Source organism: Tachyglossus aculeatus, chromosome 22 (assembly GCF_015852505.1).
Source record: "Tachyglossus aculeatus isolate mTacAcu1 chromosome 22, mTacAcu1.pri, whole genome shotgun sequence".
Classification (NCBI taxonomy): domain Eukaryota; kingdom Metazoa; phylum Chordata; class Mammalia; order Monotremata; family Tachyglossidae; genus Tachyglossus; species Tachyglossus aculeatus.
Window position 1 is genome coordinate 6488762 of NC_052087.1, and position 20819 is coordinate 6509580.

The window sequence follows — 20819 nt, forward strand, 5'->3', positions numbered from 1 at the left end:
CAACAAAACAAAACATATTAACAAAATAAAATAAATAGAATAGATATGTACAAGTTAAATAAATAGAGTAATAAATATGTACAAACATATATACATAGTACAAACATATATACATACTAAACTCTATTGTCTTAGAGAAGCAGGGTGGTTTATTCATTCAGTCATTCAATAGTATTTATTGAGTGCTTACTGTGTGCAGAGCACTGTACTAAGCGCTCGGGAAGTACAAGTTGGCAACATATAGAGACGGTCCCTACCCAACAGCAGGCTCACAGTCTAGAAGGGGGAGACAGACAACAAAACATATTAACAAGATAAAATAAATAGAATAAATATGTACAAATAAAATAGAGTAATACGTACAAACATATATACATATATACAGGAGCTTTGGGGAGGGGAAGGAGGTAAGGCGGGGGGGGATGGGGAGGGGTTTAGTGGAAAGAGCATGGACTTGGGAGTACAAGTTGGCAACATCTTGAGATGGTCCCTCCCCAACAGCGGGCTCACAGTCTAGAAGGGGGAGACAGACAATGAAACCAAACATATTAACAAGATAAAATAAATAGAATAAATATGTACAAACAAAATAGAGTAATAAATACGTACAAACATATATACATATATACAGGTGCTTTGGGGAGGGGAAGGAGGTAAGGCGGGGGGGGATGGGGAGGGGTTTAGTGGAAAGAGCACGGATTTGGGAGTCAGAAGATGTGGGTTCTAAGTGAGCACTCAACAGATATCACTGACTGATTACCCCTCTGTCTTGAACCCAAATTCATGATCCACATCCTAGGGCCTAAATCTGGAAAATTCCCCGCGTACACTGTGCATACGTTGCTTCGATGAGAAGATTGCAGTGGAGATGCAGCTGTGTTTCCTGCAGCAGAAACAGTGCACAACTATGCTCCTGAGGCAAAGGGAACTGATTCATAAGCCAAGTCTTCCGGCATACCACCCAACCCAGCTCTCTGAAAATATAACATCCATCCCGGTGTTTTGCTCTGTTTTAACGCAAACCCCCCGCGTATCATCATCACCATCGATCGTATTTATTGAGCGCTTACTCTGCGCAGAGCACTGTACTAAGCGCTTGGGAAGTACAAATTGGCAACATATAGAGACAGTCCCTACCCAACAGTGGGCTCACAGTCTAAAAGGGGGAGACAGAGAACAAAACCAAACGTACTAACAAAATAAAATAAATAGAATAGATATGTACAAATAAAATAAATAAATAAATGAGTAATAAATATGTACAAACATATATACATATATACAGGTGCTGTGGGGAAGGGAATCTTCACCAGCAACGGTACCTTCAAGCAAATACGTCCTCTGATCAATCCATACGGGATAGGTCCATAGGACCTGGAGTCCGCAGAATTCTGGAGATTATCACCCTCCAGCCAAACATGCCCTCTAGGCACCTAGGGTTAAGCACAAGAACGATAAAATGATTATTCTTAGGGGCGAAAATGTCTTCACATGGGTGTGGTAGAAACAACACATCCCGTATAATATAATTTGATCCTATATAACCTAGTTGGCACTCACATCTTCAGTTTCAAAATTAGCTTTCGGTAAAACGGAGAGCATCTTGATCAAGCAGATTCGAGGCGTTTTGCTATCTCGTGCACTGTTTTGCCACCAAAAAAAAGAAAAATCACCCTAAAGGCCCCTATAATGAAGCTGTAAGAGGTTAGGGCCGTGTGACAGGGTCGTTAATTTAATAGACTTCAAAAGAGGTCATTAGGATGTTGACTGAAACTGTGCCCTCCTGTCGCAGGAACAGCATGAACGGGGCAGCCACACACTCATCCGCGTCCTGGGGCCAGCACCAAGGCTCGACCTGTTAGGAAGCTCAAGATGAACTCAGTGGTAATGGATTGTGACACCAATTACGAATAATCTCATCATTTTATCGGAGTGGGCTTGTCAGAGTCCTAATTAAGACCACGGTTCATTCTATCTTGCGGACTAGCTCTCCAACATACTATATTGCAGTAATGACCACCGCCAAGTCTCTTTTTATAATTTGCAAAATTAATGAGGTTGACTTTACACTACGACCAGGCCCTCTTTGCCGATATATAGCATGCACTAACTGCGTTTCCACCGTAGGCTCAATCTTGAAGACCTCAAGGACAACAGGAAGAATCTACCGCGGGTAGCACGAAGGAAGCCGGGGCTGAAATCTTAACCCAAGATGAAGAGAGAGCATTCAAAGATACAAGGGCTTCAAAAAAATTTCTATACGCACATGTGAAACATCTGACCTGTCACAGCATTCATGAGTTGTAAGTTTTCAAAGGGTGAAAAGGGTAAAGCAGAAATCAAAATTTCCCCTTTGGCTTGGTAAAAGTCCTTATTAAAATTAAAAATAGAACCATTCTTGTCTGAAATGTAAAGAGATGGGGGCTTGTGGATTTACACAGAGGAAAATGTTGATCGAGGAAAGCAAGCAGGCTTTATGACTTGGGGCTTAGGCTTTTATTCATGAATATTACAAGTGATCCAAAAGGCCTTACGGAATTATCAACAAAATAACCAGAAACCAAAAATACCCCCAAGCATTATCGATCACGGCAAAGAATTCTCCCTCATCTTGATTTTAAAAGTATAGCAACGGAGGAAAGACACCGACCTTGCCCCCTGCCTTAACGTTGAATTTCTAGATTTAATTTCATTTGAATAAATGCTAAGTCACACTTTACTGACAGAAAATGGGAGGAAACCACCCTAGGAAAAACAAACAACTAAAGATGGTCAAAGAGGCTGTCTCTCACGTTATTGTTAGAATAATTTTCAGCAGTAGGATCCCAAAACATGCATAATTTAAAATCAGAGCTGCTCAAGCAGAAAAACTAGTACCCCCTGAATAGTTATTCAAGCCATATAGATTCTAGAATGGCTGGTCTGGAAACTACCTGGATATCCTGGAAATATTGCTGCCAAGTGGGGAAGTGAAGATTTTTAACCTCAGGTTTTATTCCTACAATTTGTCACGATACAGCAGAAGCCCTTAGTTTTCGCAATTTACAGTGTAGAAATAGAGACGATATTAAACCAAAAGCGGTTGACAATAAGCTTCAGAAAAAAGAGGGGTCACCCTAGCTAGTTTTAGAAAAAAAAGGCTTCAGCGATGAACTCACTAATATGAGAAAAAAACAACATCCCAATAAGAGGTGAGTAAAAATGTGGGAAAACATCCCATTTAGGAAGGACCAGATGGCACGGCCTATTTAGTATAGCATCTGTTGGAAAACAGGGCAGGAGATGACAATATGCTGGGGGAAAAACTCGGTGCCGACAACCACAAATGAGAAACAGATAATGATGGAAGTTCAATGTCATTTACAACTCTTCTGGTGCAACTGAGCTACTATGGAGACCAGCAATTAAGGGGGCCGAATAACTACTAATGGAGATGAAAACAAGTGCCCCGGATTAGTTAGCTGTACTTTCTGTACTAGATAAATAAATAAATATTATATATTTAATATATAAATAAATATAAATAGATAAATAAATACTCTATTTATTTATTATTACTCTATTTATTTATTTTACTTGTACATATCTATTCTATTTATTTTGTTTCGTTAATATGTTTGGTTTTGTTCTCTGTCTCCCCCTTCTAGACTGTGAGCCCGCCGTTGGGTAGGGACCGTCTCTATATGTTGCCAACTTGGACTTCCCAAGCGCTTAGTCCGGTGCTCTGCACACAGTAAGCGCTCAATAAATACGATTGATTGATTGATTGACTGATTAAATACTTCATTTATTACAGATATGTACAGGGGGGCTCTGCCCAGATAGCATTTGATATGGCTTCAAATAACTACGGTTAGAACTGAATTATCCCCAAATTACAACCGGAGTGGTATTTGGGGCTGTTGGGTGGTAAACCTGCTTTGCTCATAGTAAGCGCTTAATAAATGCCATTAAAAAAAAAATCAAAAACCAGGTTTTGGTGACTCCAACCAACCCCCAGGTCTGGAGGCTGGCCAGTCTGGAGCAGCATGTGGCCCGTGTCCCCTGCACCCCAACCTTGCCCTTTACCTTTGTGAAAAGCAGGGAGCGAACCCCTTCGCTTCCTGAGAAATGTAATTTTCCCACCTTTCCTTCTCTGCATTTCCCTTGCCAACTTGCAGCAAGATCTCTGATTGGATGTTTTGAAATCAGACCACAGCAACAAAGACTGACTATAATGACAGTACAAACTAATTAGGTACCGAGTGCATTGAGCCGGTAGGCGAGCAAAGCTGCAACGTACTGCAAAGTGTATATAAAGATTTTTTTTGTTGTTTTTTTAATGTGCAGGCTGCATTTAGGCCGAGGCTCCTCGGAAGTTGCCAGTGCTGCTCAGGGGGCCTATAACTTGATATAAGGTTGCCTTATTGGTGCTGTGGTCTTAGAAAAACAGGAGGGCCTGTCCAACTCACAGAATGCCCCAAGTGAGCCCCTTCCTTCCCCTCCCCCTCGTCCCCCTCTCCATCCCCCCATCTTACCTCCTTCCCTTCCCCACAGCACCTGTATATATGTTTGTACATATTTATTCCTCTATTTATTTATTTTACTTGTACATATCTATTCTATTTATTTTATTTTGTTAGTATGTTTGGTTTTGTTCTCCGTCTCCCCCTTTTAGATTGTGAGCCCACTGTTGGGTCGGGACCGTCTCTATATGTTGCCAACTTGTACTTCCCAAGCGCATAGTACAGTGCTCTGCACACAGTAAGTGCTCAATAAATACGATTGATTGATTCCTTCCTCTCCCCCTCATCCCCCTCTCCATCCCCCCATCCTACCTCCTTCCCTTCCCCACAGCACCTGTATATATGTTTGTACATATTTATTCCTCTATTTCTTTTACTTGTACATATCTATTCTATTTATTTTATTTTGTTAGTATGTTTGGTTTTGTTCTCCGTCTCCCCCTTTTAGATTGTGAGCCCACTGTTGGGTCGGGCCCGTCTCTATATGTTGCCAACTTGTACTTCCCAAGCGCTTAGTCCAGTGCTCTGCACACAGTAAGTGCTCAATAAATACGATTGATTGATTCCTTCTTCTCCCCCTCGCCCCCCTCTCCATCCCCCCATCTTACCTCCTTCCCTTCCCCACAGCACCTGCATATGTGTATATATGTTTGTACATATTTATTCCTCTATTTATTTTACTTGTACATATCTATTCTATTTATTTTATTTTGTTCGTATGTTTGGTTTTGTTCTCTGTCTCCCCCTTTTATTATCAATCGTATTTATTGAGCGCTTACTGTGTGCACAGCACTGTACTAAGCGCTTGGGAAGTACAAATTGGCAACATATAGAGACAGTCCCTACCCAACAGTGGGCTCACAGTCTAAAAGGGGGAGACAAAACCAAACATACTAACAAAATAAAATAAATAGAATAGATATGTACAAGTGAAATAGAGTAATAAATATGTACAAACATATATACATATATACAAGAGAGCACTGTACTAAGTGCTTTTAGACTGTGAGCCCACTGTTGGGTAGGGACCGCCTCTATATGTTGCCAACTTGTACTTCCCAAGCGCTTAGTCCAGTGCTCTGCACACAGTAAGCGCTCAATAAATACGATTGATTGATTGATTGATTGAAGTGGTTCTTCGCATCGAAACTCTCACCTCTGATGCCCCAGCCCCAGGCGGGAATAGGACCCTGGTCTCCTGATTCCCTGGGCTGGGCCTGTTCCACTGGATTTGCAGCAGGGATTACCTGTTAAGTACGAGGGCTCGTGCCAATTTAAAGAGTTTGAGGCTTCAAATAACTATGGTTGGAAGTGAAATATCCCCAATTTACAACTGGGGTGGTATCTGGGGCTGTTGGGTGGTAAATCGGGTTTTGGTGACTCCAACCAGCCCCCAGGTCTGGAGGTTGGCCAGAAGATTCGAGACTCTGAGCCCCCTTCTAGACTGTGAGCCCACTGTTGGGTAGGGACCGTCTCTATATGTTGCCAACTTGTACTTCCCAAGCGCTTAGTACAGTGCTCTGCACACAGTAAGCGCTCAATAAATACGAATGAATGATGCCACCTCCAGAGCAGGGAGAGCGGCATGTGGCCAATGTCCCCTGCATCCCAACCTTGACCTTTTTGTCACAGACCACCCACCCCGCCCCGAGAAGCAACGTGGCTCAATGGAAAGAGCACGGGCTTGGGAGTCGGAGGTCATGGGTTCAAATCCCGGCTCCGCCAACTGTCAGCTGTGTGACTTTGGGCAAGTCACCTCACTTCTCTGGGCCTCAGTTCCCACATCTGTAAAATGGGGATGAAGACTGTGAGCCCCATGTGGGACAATCTGCTCGCCTTGTATCCTCCCAGCGCTTGGAACAGTGTACATAGTAAGTGCTTAACAAATACCATCATTTATTTTTATTTTATCGATCCCCACAGCACTTATGTACATATCTGTAATTTTATTTACTTCTATTTCAGTCTAGACTATAAGCTCGTTGTGGGTGGGGAATACGTCTGTTACAGTATTATACTGTCCTCCCGAGTGTTTAGTACAGTTCTCTGCACAAAGCATTTGATAACTGACTGACTGACCCACCAGGGGCCCGAGAGTTCATTTAGTTTCTCTACATCATCGCACTAACTTAAGTACCTTAATTCTGGACCTAAGATTCAGAGAGCAAACATATTCCAAATCCTCCTTTTTGCCCTGCCCCAAATATGCTAATGCAACAGAATCAATCAATCATATTTATTGAGCGCTTACTGTGTGCACAGCACTGTACTGAGCGCTTGGGAAGTACAAGTTGGCAACATATAGAGACAGTCCCTGCCCAATAGTGGGCTCACAGTCTAAAAGAAGTAAGCCAAACTTGAGAACTAAAAAGAAACTGAATAATTTCGGCAATATTTCCCCTCACATCTCTCATCCATCATGAAGGGCTGTTGGAACAACAGCAGCCATGGCAACCAGGAGTGAATGAACTACTAAAGTGGCCAGGAATGGGGATTACCATAGCCTGTCCTCTGGCCACAATCATCATCATCAATCGTATTTATTGAGCGCTTACTGTGTGCAGAGCACTGTACTAAGCGCTTGGGAAGTACAAGTTGGCAACAAGTTGGTAACAATGACCATCCATTCCAGCCGAGGCAACGGGATTTGCCATTTTTCATCCTCCTTTCATCCGTGTCCTCTGCCCTGACCCTCCATCCCTTCTCCCCAGGCCGTATTGTGACCACTGCTCTCTGGCCGTAGGACAGGTACGGGCACCGTGCGTGCATTCTTAGAAAATCATCATCATCGATCGTATTTATTGAGCGCTTACTGTGTGCAGAGCACTCTACTAAGCGCTTATAGAAAAGTCAGGAGGAGACTGACTTTGGTGACTTATTTCAGTCACCCTCCAGTTTAGGATGTCCTGTTTAGAAACATCAAGAAAAGCCAGGACTTCTGAAGCCCAGGTGGGAAGTTTCCTTCAGTTTAATGAGGAAAACGAAGAATTCATCGTCTGACCATTTTGAAATTTCCTCATGACTTTCACTGTATCTTTTATCTTTTGGCATTACTACATCACTCCATACTTAAAAAATACTTGCTGACCATGGCTAACGTACAACCGACAAACGTATCTATTCATCAGTGGAGTGGAAAAAAAACCTCATACAACATCATACCAAAGCAAGCAAAACAACCCAAGCCATCACACACAGGACAGGCAAAGAGCACAGAGATGCGGACATTCTGTTCATTAAACTATGTAAAAAGATCAATCCGTCAAAGGTATTTATTGAGCACCTACTGTGTGCAGAGCATTGTGCTAAGTAAGCACTTGGAAGAAGACAATTGGAAGACAAGATATTTCCCACATGCAGGATACAATCTAGACAAGAAGGCATTAAAATAAATTACAGATAGAAAAAAATGGCAGAGAGCAATGAAGCGTCCATAAGTGCCATGGGGCTGAGGGTCGGGTAAAGATCAATCAATCAATCAATCAATCGTATTTATTGAGCACTTACTATGTGCAGAGCACTGTACTAAGCGCTTGGGAAGTACAAATTGGCAACATACAGAGACAGTCCCCACCCAACAGTGGGCTCACAGTCTAAAAGGGGGAGACGGAGAACAAAACCAAACATACGAACAAAATAAAATAAATAGAATAGATATGTACAAGCAAAATAAATAGAGTAATAAATATGTACAAACATATATACATATATACAGGTGCTGTGGGGAAGGGAAGGAGGTAAGATGGGGGGATGGAGAGGGGGACGAGGGGGAGAGGAAGGAAGGGGCTCAGTCTGGGAAGGCCTCTTGGAGGAGGTGAGCTCTCAGTAGGGCCTTGAAATGATCAAGATTTTTCTTTTTCTTGGTACAGATCAAGATTTTAAGGGGTTTTAAGGAGATGCAAAAGGGTGAGTGAGTAGAGGAAATGAGGGATTAATTGAGAAAGGCCTCTTGAAAGAGATCTGGTTTTAGTAGGTATTGGAAAGCGGTGGTCAGTCCGATATTAAGGGGGAGGAGGTTCCGGGCCAGAGGGAGGACTTGGGCAAGGGGTCAGTGGCAAGAAAGATGAGATGGAGGAACAATAAGTAGGTTGGCATTAGTGAAGCAAAGTGTGTGGGTTGGCATGTAGAAGGAGATCCACGAGGCGAGGTAGCAAGGGGAGTAGTTGATTGAATGAATTCATTGTGTCCCGATGATGACGACAGCAGCTCAGAAACCTAATAACTTTAGTTCTTTGCTAGCCACTAGCATCTGCTTCTAGCTGGGTGCCTAAAAATGGTTTTTATAGCAAGTTTTACAAAAAATATATATATATCAAAAGGGAGAAAGAACTGAATTAGTAATTTCTATCGTATTTTGGGGTGGCATTTGCTTTTTAGGGTATTTATTAAGTTCTTCCTATGTACCGCCAACCGCCGTCTCAGGAGCACTGATGTGCTTCTTCTCCTCCTCCCCTCTACCCTACCTCCTTCCCTTCCCCACAGCACTTGTATATATCTGTACAGATTTATTACTCTATTTTGCTTGTACATATTTACTATATTTAGTTGATGAGGTGCATAGAGCTATTATTCTATTTTATTCCAACGGTTTTGACACCCGTCTCCATGTTTTGTTTTGTCGCCCGTCTCCCCCGTCTAGACTGTGAGCCCGTTGTTGGGGAGGGACCGCCTCGATATGTCGCCGACCTGTACTTCCCAAGCGCTTGGTACGGTGCTCTGCACACAGTAAGCGCTCAATAAATACGATTGAATGAATGACTGAATGTTGGGGTACATACAAGCTAATTCAGTCGGACACAGTCCCTGTCACACGTGGAGCTCAGTCTTAATCCCCATCAGATGAGGTAACCGAGGCCCAGGGAAGTTGAGCCCACTGTTGGGGAGGGACTGTCTCTATGTGTTGCCGACTTGTACTTCCCAAGCGCTTAGTACAGTGCTCTGCACACAGTAAGCGCTCAATAAATACGATTGATTGATTAAGTGACTCACCCAAGGTCACACAGCAGACGCGTGGCAGGGCTGGGATTAGAACCAGGTCCTTCTGGCTCCTGGGCCCGTGCTCCATCCACTAGACCGTGCAGCTTCTCACTTATTTGCAAATTTGCTATCAATAAATTCAGTGATTCCCTTATCATTTCCTCAAAAGGGAACTAAGACACCTCCCCTCCTCTAAAAGAAAAAGAGCTGCCAAGCGCGTGTTTAGATGACCATCGTTCATTCTTGCAGAGCTCACTGCCGAATATGTGAAGTGCGTGTGAAAGGGAATATGTGTAGGATGTGCAAGAAAGAGAGAGAAGGAAACCAAAGACAGAAAAGAAGGAGAGTGGGGAAGAGTGGAGAAAAGGGAGAATGAATGTCACTTCAATCAATCCATCATATTTACTGAGCGCTTACTATGTGCAGAGCACTGTACTAAGCGCTTGGGAAGTACAAATTGGGCTTTGTACAAATTAGGAGAGTACAAAGTACAAATCAGGAGAGTCACTTGGACTCTCCTAATCAATCAATCAAATGTATTGAGTGTTTACTGTGCGCTGGGCATTGTTCTAAGCTCTTGTGAGAGAACAACATAAACAGGCACATTCCCCGTCCACCCTCAGATATTCCAATCACCTCCAGAGATATCATCATCATCATCATCAATCGTATTTATTGAGCGCTTACTGTGTGCAGAGCACCGTACTAAGCGCTTGGGAAGTACAAGTTGGCAACAGATAACGTATAACATATGTTCTCGGATGAGAAGCAGCGTGGCTCAGTGGAAAAAGCCCGGGCTTTGGAGTCAGAGGTCATGGGTTCGAACCCCGACTCCGCCACATGTCTGCTGCGTGACCTTGGGCAAGTCACTTAACTTCTCTGAGCCTCAGTGACCTCATCTGTAAGATGAGGATGAAGACTGTGAGCCCCACATGGGACATCATCTGTAAGATGAGGATGAAGACTGTGAGCCCCACGTGGGACAACCTTTGTGTCCCCCCAAGCGCTTAGAACAGTGCTTGGCACATAGTAAGCGCTTAACAAATGCCAACATTATTATTATTATAACATATATCAGAGTGTATAACATATATCAGAGTTTTAAAAGTTAAGAAAACCCTGGACCATTCCCACTTTTTTTTCTTTTCAGGACTGACTCCTTTCCTGGGCTGGGATAAAACCTAATCTCGGAGGTGGACAAAGGGAGAAAGGGAAAAAGTCTCGGGTTCTCCCTACTGAGGTTTAGTTAAGTGCCTCCTCCTTTGGTCCAAGCCACACATGTAATTGCCTCCTGGCCCTCGGGTGTCCCCGGGACAAAGGCAGCTTTTGTGAACAGGCCCACAGGTGTTACCCTTCCTCCCGTTCAGCCGCAATTCGATGAAAGCCTTCACAATATCAAATGACACCTTGCCGAAACTGCAATCACGTGTATTTATTTGATTTGGGAAAGAGCATCTAACGAAGGAAAATGCTCTGCCTACGAGCGCAACACTTCCCTATGAGGCCTGAACTTTAGTCTGACAACTAGAAGGTGTGAGGGAAGGCAGGGCTTTCCTTAACTCTTGAATCGCCCCGGAATGCCGGGAGCGTTTCTGGACCTCTTCTAAGTCCAGCGATTATCCGCAGAGGATTGGCGGAAGAACCACGGTACGCGGAAGGTGTTCCTGGGCACGGGACACAAGGAAGGCAGTTGATAAATTACGTTTTTAAAAAAGAAGAAGGTGTCGGTGCTTTGGAATCCGTTTTTCATTCCCGAGGAACACCCTCTAACTCCTGGGTGCGGACATCGATACGTACCCAATACATCACCCCCATCGATAATGTTGAGAAGCAATCCGGCCTCATGGGCAGAACGCAGGCCTGGGGGTCAGAAGGACCTGGGTGCTAATCCCAGCCTCCTCACTTGTCCGCTGTGTGACCTTGGACAACTCACTTCACTTATCTGGGCCTCAGTTACCCTATCTGTTAAATGGGGATTGAGATTGGGAGCCCCATCTGGGACAGCGACTGAGTCCAACCCTATTTCCTTGCATCCGCCCCATCATCATCAATCGTATTTATTGAGCGCTTACTGTGGGCACAGCACTGTACTAAGCGCTTGGGAAGTACAAGTTGGCAACATATAGAGACGGTCCCTACTCAATAGTGGGCTGTGCCTGGCACATAATAAACGTTTCACAAACACCATTATTACTATTCACTCTAAAACCTGGAGGTTTCCTTCCCTTCAGGTAAAGCCGAGAGAACAGGGACGCGAAAAGTACACACCAAAGCCATCTGTGGATTTGTAGCTGTAACAGTAGTTATTGATTTCTATAATAACAATGGCATTTATTAAGCGCTTACTATGTGCAAAGCACTGTTCTAAATACTGGGGAGGTTACAAGGTGATCAGGTTGTCCCACGGGGGGCTCACAGTCTTAATCCCCATTTTACAGGTGAGGCCACGGAGGCACAGAGAAGTTAAGTGCCTTGCCCAAAGTCACACGGCTGTCAATTGATAGAGCCGGGATTTGAACCCATGACCTCTGACTCCAAAGCCCGAGCTCTTTCCCACTGAGCCACGCGGCTTCTCTGAGTTCTCTTTGCCTCCGTTTCCTCATCCGTAAAATGGGGATGAAATACCAGTTATCCCTCCCACTTGGACTGTGTGCTCCATGAGGGACAAGGATTGCATCTGACCTGATTAGCTGGTATCTACCCCAGTGCTTAATATAGTGCTTATATGTATATACCTGTATATATGTATATCTGTTTGTACATATTTATTACTCTATTTATTTATTTTACTTGTACATATCTATTCTATTTATTTTATTTTGTTAGTATGTTTGGTTTTTTTCTCTGTCTCCCCCTTTTAGACTGTGAGCCCACTGTTGGGTAGGGACTGTCTCTATATGTTGCCAACTTGTACTTCCCAAGCGCTTAGTACAGTGCTCTGCACATAGTAAGCGCTCAATAAATACGATTGATTGATTGATTGCTTAATATAGTGCTCCCCTTTTCCCCCCTCCCTCTCCCATTCCCCCTCCTCCCCCTCTCCATCCCCCCCGCCTTACCTCCTTCCCTTCCCCACAGCACCTGTATAGATGTATATATGTTTGTACATATTACTCTATTTATTTATTTTACTTGTACATACCTATTCTATTTATTTTATTTTGTTAATATGTTTGGTTTTGTTGTCTGTCTCCCCCTTCTAGACTGTGAGCCCGCCGCTGGGTAGGGACCGTCTCTAGATGTTGCCAACTTGTACTTCCCAAGTGCTTAGTACAGTGCTCTGCACACAGTAAGCGCTCAATAAATACGAGTGATTGATTGCTTGGCGCACAAGTGCTTAACAAATGTCACAAGCATAAGCGCTCAATAAATACAATTGATTGATTGATTGATTGGCGCACAAGTGCTTAACAAATGTCACAAGCATAAGCGCTCAATAAATACAATTGATTGATTGATTGATTGGTGCACAACAAGTACTTAACAAATGTCACAAGCATAAGCGCTCAATAAATACGATTGATTGATTGGCGCACAACAAGCGCTTAACAAACGTCACAAGCATTATTACTGAGTGCCTCTACTGGGAGCAAAGCACCACACTAAGTGCTAGGGAAAGTGCAACAGAAACAGGAGACCCATTAAGCTCTCCTGGAGGAGAAAGGCATACACATTTTTATAAATAGGAAAGTCAAAATAATCGACCGCACAAGTCTACATAAACACGTACACAAATCCTGTGGAAGGGTACAAATAAATACGAAACAGCTAAAGACGGTTTTTGGGTATTTTTCAGGGAAGGTTTGTAGGAGGAGTCAGACTATCAGGAGGGCTGGGACCCGAGGAGGAACTGTGGTCTGTCAATCAATCAATCAGTCAATCAATCAATCAATCAATCAATCGTATTTATTGAGCGCTTACTATGTGCAGAGCACTGTACTAAGCGCTTGGGAAGTACAAGTTGGCATCACATAGAGACAGTCCCTACCCAACAGTGGGCTCACAGTCTAAAAGGGGGAGACAGAGAACAGAACCAAACATACCAACAAAATAAAATAAGTAGGATAGAAATGTACAAGTAAAATAAATAAATAAATAAATAAATAGAGTAATAATCGTATTATTGAGCGCTTACTGTGTGCAAAGCACTGTACTAAGCGCTTGGGAAGTACAAGTTGGCAACATATCGAGACGGTCCCTACCCAACAGCATTGGGGAGGGTAGTGTGGCTTGATGGATAGTGCCCAGGCCTGGGAATCGGAAGGACCTGGGTTCTAATCCCTTCTGACTCCAAATGTCTGCCACCGGTCTGCTGTGTCATCTTGGGCAGGTCACGTAACTTCTTTGTGCCTCAGCTACCTCACCTGTAAAATGAGGATAACGCGGCGCTCACCGTCTTCATCCCCATTTTACAGATGAGGGAACGAGGCCCGGAGACTGGGAGCCCACTGTTGGGTAGGGACCGTCTCTGTATGTTGCCAACTTGGACTTCCCAAGCGCTTAGTACGGTGCTCTGCACACAGTAAGCGCTCAATAAATACGATTGATTGATTGATTGATTGAAAGAGCCCGGGCTTGGAAGCCCGAGGTCAATCCCGGCTCCGCCGCTTGTCAGCTGGGTGGCTTTGGGCAAGTCACTTCACTTCTCCGGGCCTCAGTTCCCTCATCTGGAAAATGGGGATTAGGACTGTGAGCCCCGCGTGGGACGACTTGATCGCCTTGTATCCTCCCCAGCGCTTGGAACGGTGCTTTGCACAAAGTAAGTGCTTAACAAATGCCATCATTATTATTAGTGTGAGCCCCATGTGGGAAAGGGACTGTGTCCGACCTTTCATTCAATTATATTAACCTGCTTAACTCGTACCTATCCCAGCGCTTAGAGGAGTGCTTGGCACTTAGTAAGCACTTAACCAGTACCATTATTATTATTATTACTAATATTATTAGGGAGGGATGGGGTTGTAGGCCTGGGGAACAGCCTAAGGAAGGGCCCAGAGGCAGGAGAGGCGGGAGGGAAGTTAGCCTGGAGGGAGAGAAAAGATTAGGCCGGGAAGCAGTGTGCATGGAGAAGCAGCGTGGCTCAGTGGAAAGAGCCCGGGCTTTGGAGTCAGAGGTCGTGGGTTCTAATCCTGGCTCTGCCAACTGTCAGCTGTGTGACTTTGGGCAAGTCCCTTCACTTCTCTGGGCCTCAGTTCCCTCATCTGTAAAATGGGGATTAAGACTGTGAGCCCCCCGTGGGACAACCTGATCACCTTGTAACCTCCCCAGCGCTTAGAAAAGTGCTTTGCACATAGTAAGCGCTTAACAAATACCATTATTATTACTATTATGGAGAGAGGCGCTTGAGAGCCTTGAAATCAGTTTGATATTTGAGAATTGGCAAGTCTTTGCTTTCCAAAACGTCACCATGAACACAACAATTTAAAGAATTTTGCTTTTCAAACAATCTAATGTTTAAAAAAGTGCAATTTCCACCGCTTCTTGCCCACTGTAAGATGGGTCTGAAGTTCAGACCCAGCATGGCTCATTGGAAAGAGCCCGGGCTTTGGAGTCAGAGGTCATGGGTTCGAATCCCGGCTCCGCCACATGTCTCCTGTGTGACCTTGGGCAAGTCACTTAACTTCTCTGAGCCTCAGTGACCTCATCTGTAAAAAATGGGGACTAAGACTGTGAGCCCCACGTGGGACAACTTGATCACCTTGTATCCCCCCCAGTGCTTAGAACAGTGCTCTGCACATAGTAAGCGCTTAACAAATGCCATCATTATTATTATTATTATTATTATTCAGAGTGTGAATTCATAGAAAGCTGTGCTAGTCTTCACATGAATCCAAGTGGTTATCTTTGCAAGAGCCCGGTAATTGCCTCGGCTGACTTTTAGAATGTAGTATTAACTTGTGTATAATTACACTTACAACCTTCCAAGTAACCAACATTAAGTCAAAGGGTACACTTGGATTTATTACAGCACCATTAGGCTAATACAAATGTAACTAAATAACCCTTTGTATAATGATAACGTAGCCACCGTTAGAACTTAAATACACAAACATTGGAATAAATATTTAAGAAAGAGCAAGAGACGCTATTTATAAAAGACCCATTTTTATTACCCCAATCCAGTGTGCGTGTTAATAACCAAGAGTTTAAAATCTGGCCAATGGAGCAGCTGTCAATAAAATTACAAATAGTATTAGCAAATAACAGGCCTTGTCAATTATCCTTCCTTAAAGCTACCACTAGAAATTATTTTGGAAGAGCTTTGGGGAGCAAGAATACGGATAAAGATTAATTTTTAGAAAGGGAAAGGGGTGTTCCATCAATATCATCATCAATCGTATTTATTGAGCGCTTACTGTGTGCTCAATAAATACGATTGATGATGATACTGATGGAACACTCCTTTCCCTTTCTAAAAATTAATCTTTACCCATATCACTTAAGTAGGCTCCAGGAACTGGTTTCTATGACCACCCGCCCAATCCCATTTAATTTAACATTAGGCAGCAGCTAGGGTCACTATTAGAATCAAATGCTTCGGCTCTTAATCCCACTGAAGGCAAATTTTCTTGAAGATTTGACCTTGTAAAAAAACACGAAAATACCTATTTTGAGTTATTATCCCCCGGGAACAGGTTATCTTGCTACCTACTGCACTTTTGAAAAACTTTCTGTGTAAAGTCGGTAGTGTCCAAAAGAAGGCCTAATGTGTCTCATCCACATAGGAAATAAATCAAGTCTAGTCAAATTCAGCATTGTACACTGGAAGGGGGCTTCCTGAGCAGACAGTGTTAAAATATACTTTTTCTTTTAAGTTGGGTCCAAGGCATGTTTACCTCCAGTAGGCTTTCACTGACCACATGATAATTATAAACATAATAACAGCATTTATCATTAATAATAATAATAATAATGGTCTTTGTTAAGTACTTACTATGTGCCAAGTATCACTCCATTTATTTATTTACTTATTTTACTTGTGCATATCTATTCTATTTATTTTATTTTGTTAGTATATTTGGTTTTGTCTCCCCCTTTTAGACTGTGAGCCCACTGTTGGGTAGGGACTGTTTCTATATGTTGCCAACTTGTACTTCCCAAGCGCTTAGTCCAGTGCTCCGCATACGGTAAGCGCTCAATAAATACGATCGATTGATCGATTGACCTCTGGCTCCCAAGCCCGAGCTCTTTCCTCTGAGCCACGCTGTACATGCACATAAGGATGTTACAGAAAAATGATCTGATCGGCCAAGTGAAGTACGGATCGGAGAAGACGAGAGAGGAGAGAGAGAGATCGGGAGGTTGTTGAGAAGGGGCTGGTGCAGGGGTTACGCTGAGACGGAAGGGCCAGAACCAGCATGGTGGCCATTTGGATGGAGAAGAGTCCAAGGAGCTTTGAAAACAAGAGAGGGGACAAGATGACAATCTAAATGGGCATACAAAATAAAGAGGAGTGAGTCTGAGCCTAGCAAATAGGTCCTTCCATGCTACACCCAACCCCTGATGGCTAAAACAAAAACTTTCTCTTCTGGATATTCATTCATCAGGGACCCAAGATAACCTTCCTTTCCCTATGCCTGCATATTCTTTCTGTACATGGGCCTGGGTGTTAGGGGCCCTCGGTTCTAATCCCAAATCTGCCACTTGCCTGCTGTGGGACTTTGGCAAACCGCTTAACGTCCCTGGGCCTCAGGTGCCTCATCTATAAAACGGGGAGTAAATACCTATTTTCCTTCCCCCATGGGCCGCGAGCCAACTGTGGGATTGGGTGTCTGTCTGACCTATTTATCTTGTATCTACCCCAAAGCATAGTGACACTGGTTAGCACATATTTTAGACTGTGAGCCCACTGTTGGGTGGGGACTGTCGCTATATGTTGCCGACGTGTACTTCCCAAGCGCTTAGTACAGTGCTCTGCACACAGTAAGCGCCCAATAAATACGATTGATGATGATTAAGGAATTTTCCTGCACATTCCTGAGGATGTTCCCTTTTTATTTAGACTTCACCTCCCCGGCCTACCAGATTTCTAAACTTTCAAAGGCTGATTTCCTTGAAAATAGCCGCTTGTCCCTAAGCAGTAAGAGGCATGCTAGCTCGCCTCTGAGAAAGATTTCTGTACAGCCAATGGTCTGACAACGCTAATTAAGACACGTGCTACTACATTTTATTCCGCATTGTGATTCTTAGTCGTTCTAATGCTCTTTGCTGAATTCAAAGCCCATCTGGGTAGGCTCCTTCCTCCAAAAAGGGCTTTGTAGTTTCCTGCCTGGTTCTTCTGCTATGTATCCTAATCACTTTCAATTTGGATTAGCTGGAAAAAGACATTTGTTCATTCATTCATTCGGCAAGGCAGTTTCATCAGTCCAAGCCAAAGACAAGACAGGATCACAAATAACGTAGTACCACAATGGAATTTGTGCTCATCGCAACATTGTTTTGCTGGGTAGGACTATGGAAGAGATCGGTTGCCTGGAGATTACTTAGAGCAGCTGCTACACGGTGAAATGAAGAAGAGCAAAAATTAGTAAATTGAGCTGAAGAAATGTTTCAGACACTGAAACCCAACTTCAAACAAGACAGCAAAGGTGAGGACCCTTTAAACAGTAATGATAATAATAATAATGATATTGGTTAAGCGCTTACTATGTGCTGAGCACTGTTCTAAGAGCTGGGTTAGATACGAGGTTTATCAGATTGTCCCACGAGGGGCTCACAGTCGTAATCCCCATTTTACAGACGAGGGACCTGAGGCCCAGAGATGTGAAGTGACTTGCCCGAGGTCACGCAGCTGACAAGTGGCGGAGCCGGGATTAGAACCCACGACCTCTGACTCTGAAGCCCGTATTCTTGCCACTGATACCCTCCGCTTAACACGAGACTGGTACGGAGCAACCGGGAATGGAAGGTCCTAGCAGAGAGTGATACTGGGAAGGTTGTGCTGCTTGGGAAAGGCAAAACTGAAAATGTCAACAGGCACGGCAAATATCAATCATACCGCAAAATTGGAAGGGGAATGGTAAATCCCAGGAAAGGAACAGGAAGGGGACTGAAAAGGGATGACCTACAATAGGGACTGTCTCTATACGTTGCTAACTTGGACTTCCCAAGCGTTTAGTACAGTGCTCTGCACACAGTAAGTGCTCAATAAATATGATTGTATATATGTATATATGTTTGCACATATTTATTACTCTATTTATTTTACTTGTACATATCTATTCTATTTATTTTATTTTGTTAGTATGTTTGGTTTTGTTCTCTGTCTCCCCCTTTTAGACTGTGAGCCCACTGTTGGGCAAGGACTGTCTCTATATGTTGCCAATTTGTACTTCCCAAGCGCTTAGTACAGTGCTCTGCACACAGTAAGCGCTCAATAAATACGATTGATGATGATGATGATTGATTGATTCAATCGTATTGAGTGCTTACTGTGTGCAGAGCACTGTACTAAGCCCTTAATTAGATATGCAGGACTTTCAGGTACTCTCTCGCATGCCTAGTATAGTGTTCTTTCTATGGTATGCGCTCAACACATGAATTAGTGTGACTTTGTGTAAAAGTAATTGACCTGGGAGCCAGATGACCTGGGTTCTAATCCTGGCCCTGCTACTTGCCTGCTGTGTGACCTTGGGGAAGTCATTTTCTCTGCGCCACAATTCCCTCATCTGTAAAATGGGGATTCAATGCCTGTTCTCTCTTCCCCTTAGTCTATGAGAGCCATCTGAAACAAGAACCTGATTATCTGGGAACTTTGCACAGTGCTTGGGGCACGGGACCCACTTAACAAAAACCATTAAAAATAAATATTATTGAGTGAATGCTATTTAAAGTTTCCCCCGAGTTTCATTATGCTATAGGACTGTCGGGGAGATGGATAGACTTATCATCATCATCATCATCAATCGTATTTATTGAGCGCTTACTATGTGCAGAGCACTGTACTAAGCGCTTGGGAAGTACAAATTGGCAACATCTAGAGACAGTCCCTACCCAACAGTGGGCTCACAGTCTAAAAGGGGGAGACAGAGAACAAAACCAAACACACTAACAAAATAAAATAAATAGAATAGATATGTACAAGTAAAAGTAAAATAAATAAATAGAGTAATAAATATGTACAAACATATATACATATATACAGGTGCTGTGGGGAAGGGAAGGAGGTAAAATGGGGGAGATGGAGAGGGGGACGAGGGGGAGAGGAAGGAAGGGGCTCAGTGGTTTAGCAAGAGAAAACACTACAATTCCCAAATCTCTAAATTCTTTTCAGTGAAATCTAGCCGTGGGAACACAGAACTGCAAATAAGACAGGTGGATGGATGGCAGGTGGTATTTCTAATGTTGGCGAATAACAGGAAGAAGAGCTGAAGAGCTCTAAAGAGTATGATTGATCTCCTAGATTGCTTTGACTAAGATTGTGAAAACACATGTGAGGGAATGCCCTACCTTCTAGATAACATTTTGGCTCCGTTATTGTATTCATTACTTGTGCTGTGACCTTTAAAAGAAACTGTACTAGGAAGCGCTCGTATTTACTATTGGAGCAGTTCTCCTTGCAGTTGGATTCTGCGTTCCCGGGGCCTTTGAAATTCCAAACTGAGCCAAAGAGAGATAAACCATTACTAGTTTTTAACCAGAATCGCACACTTTAGAGCATGTGGAGCTTCTGATGGCTTGAAACAGCTCTCACACTTTTATGCAAGTTGGACTTCAAGCGCATGAACTTCCCCTTACGCTCTCAGTTCAGACCTGTATATATGTATATATGGTTGTACATATTTATTACTCTATTTATTTATTTATTTATTTATTTTACTTGTACATTTCTATCCTATTTATTTTATTTTGTTGGTATGTTTGGTTCTGTTCTCTGTCTCCCCCTTTTAGACTGTGAGCCCACTGTTGGGTAGGGACCGTCTCTATGTGTTGCCAATTTGTACTTCCCAAGCGCTTAGTACAGTGCTCTGCACATAGTAAGCGCTCAATAAATACGATTGATTGATTGATTGATTGATTGACTGCGGAAAATTCCCACAGAGGTGGAGCTCTGCGAGAAACATCCCGGAGAACTTTGCCTTCTAAATGCAGGGACTGGCGTAGTTCTGGATTTAGCCCAATTCTTTCCTGGCCAGCCCGATGCTTAGCAAACCTACCTGGAGAAGGTTTAAGGGAGGATTCAGAGGTTTGGTTCGGTTAAACCCAGGCAACATTCCCACATAGTTTCTTAAGCTCTAGATTTTTGATTGGAAACTGATTTTCGATTAGGAAGCAGCGTGGCTTAGTGGAAAGAACATGGGGCTGCGAGTCAGAAGACTCTGGGTTTAAATCCCAGCT

The 20819-nt window shown here is 43.4% G+C and overlaps 1 protein-coding gene across 1 annotated transcript in view; it reads right to left on the minus strand.

Moving 5' to 3' along the window:
• The window catches only part of IMMP1L (inner mitochondrial membrane peptidase subunit 1), a 93237-nt gene that overhangs the window by 2139 nt on the left and 70279 nt on the right, over positions 1–20819 (minus strand). The window contains exon 6 of the mRNA XM_038764822.1: positions 1323–1433. Coding sequence (XP_038620750.1) covers positions 1323–1433 — 111 coding nt within the window. The remainder of the gene's footprint in view (positions 1–1322; positions 1434–20819) is intronic.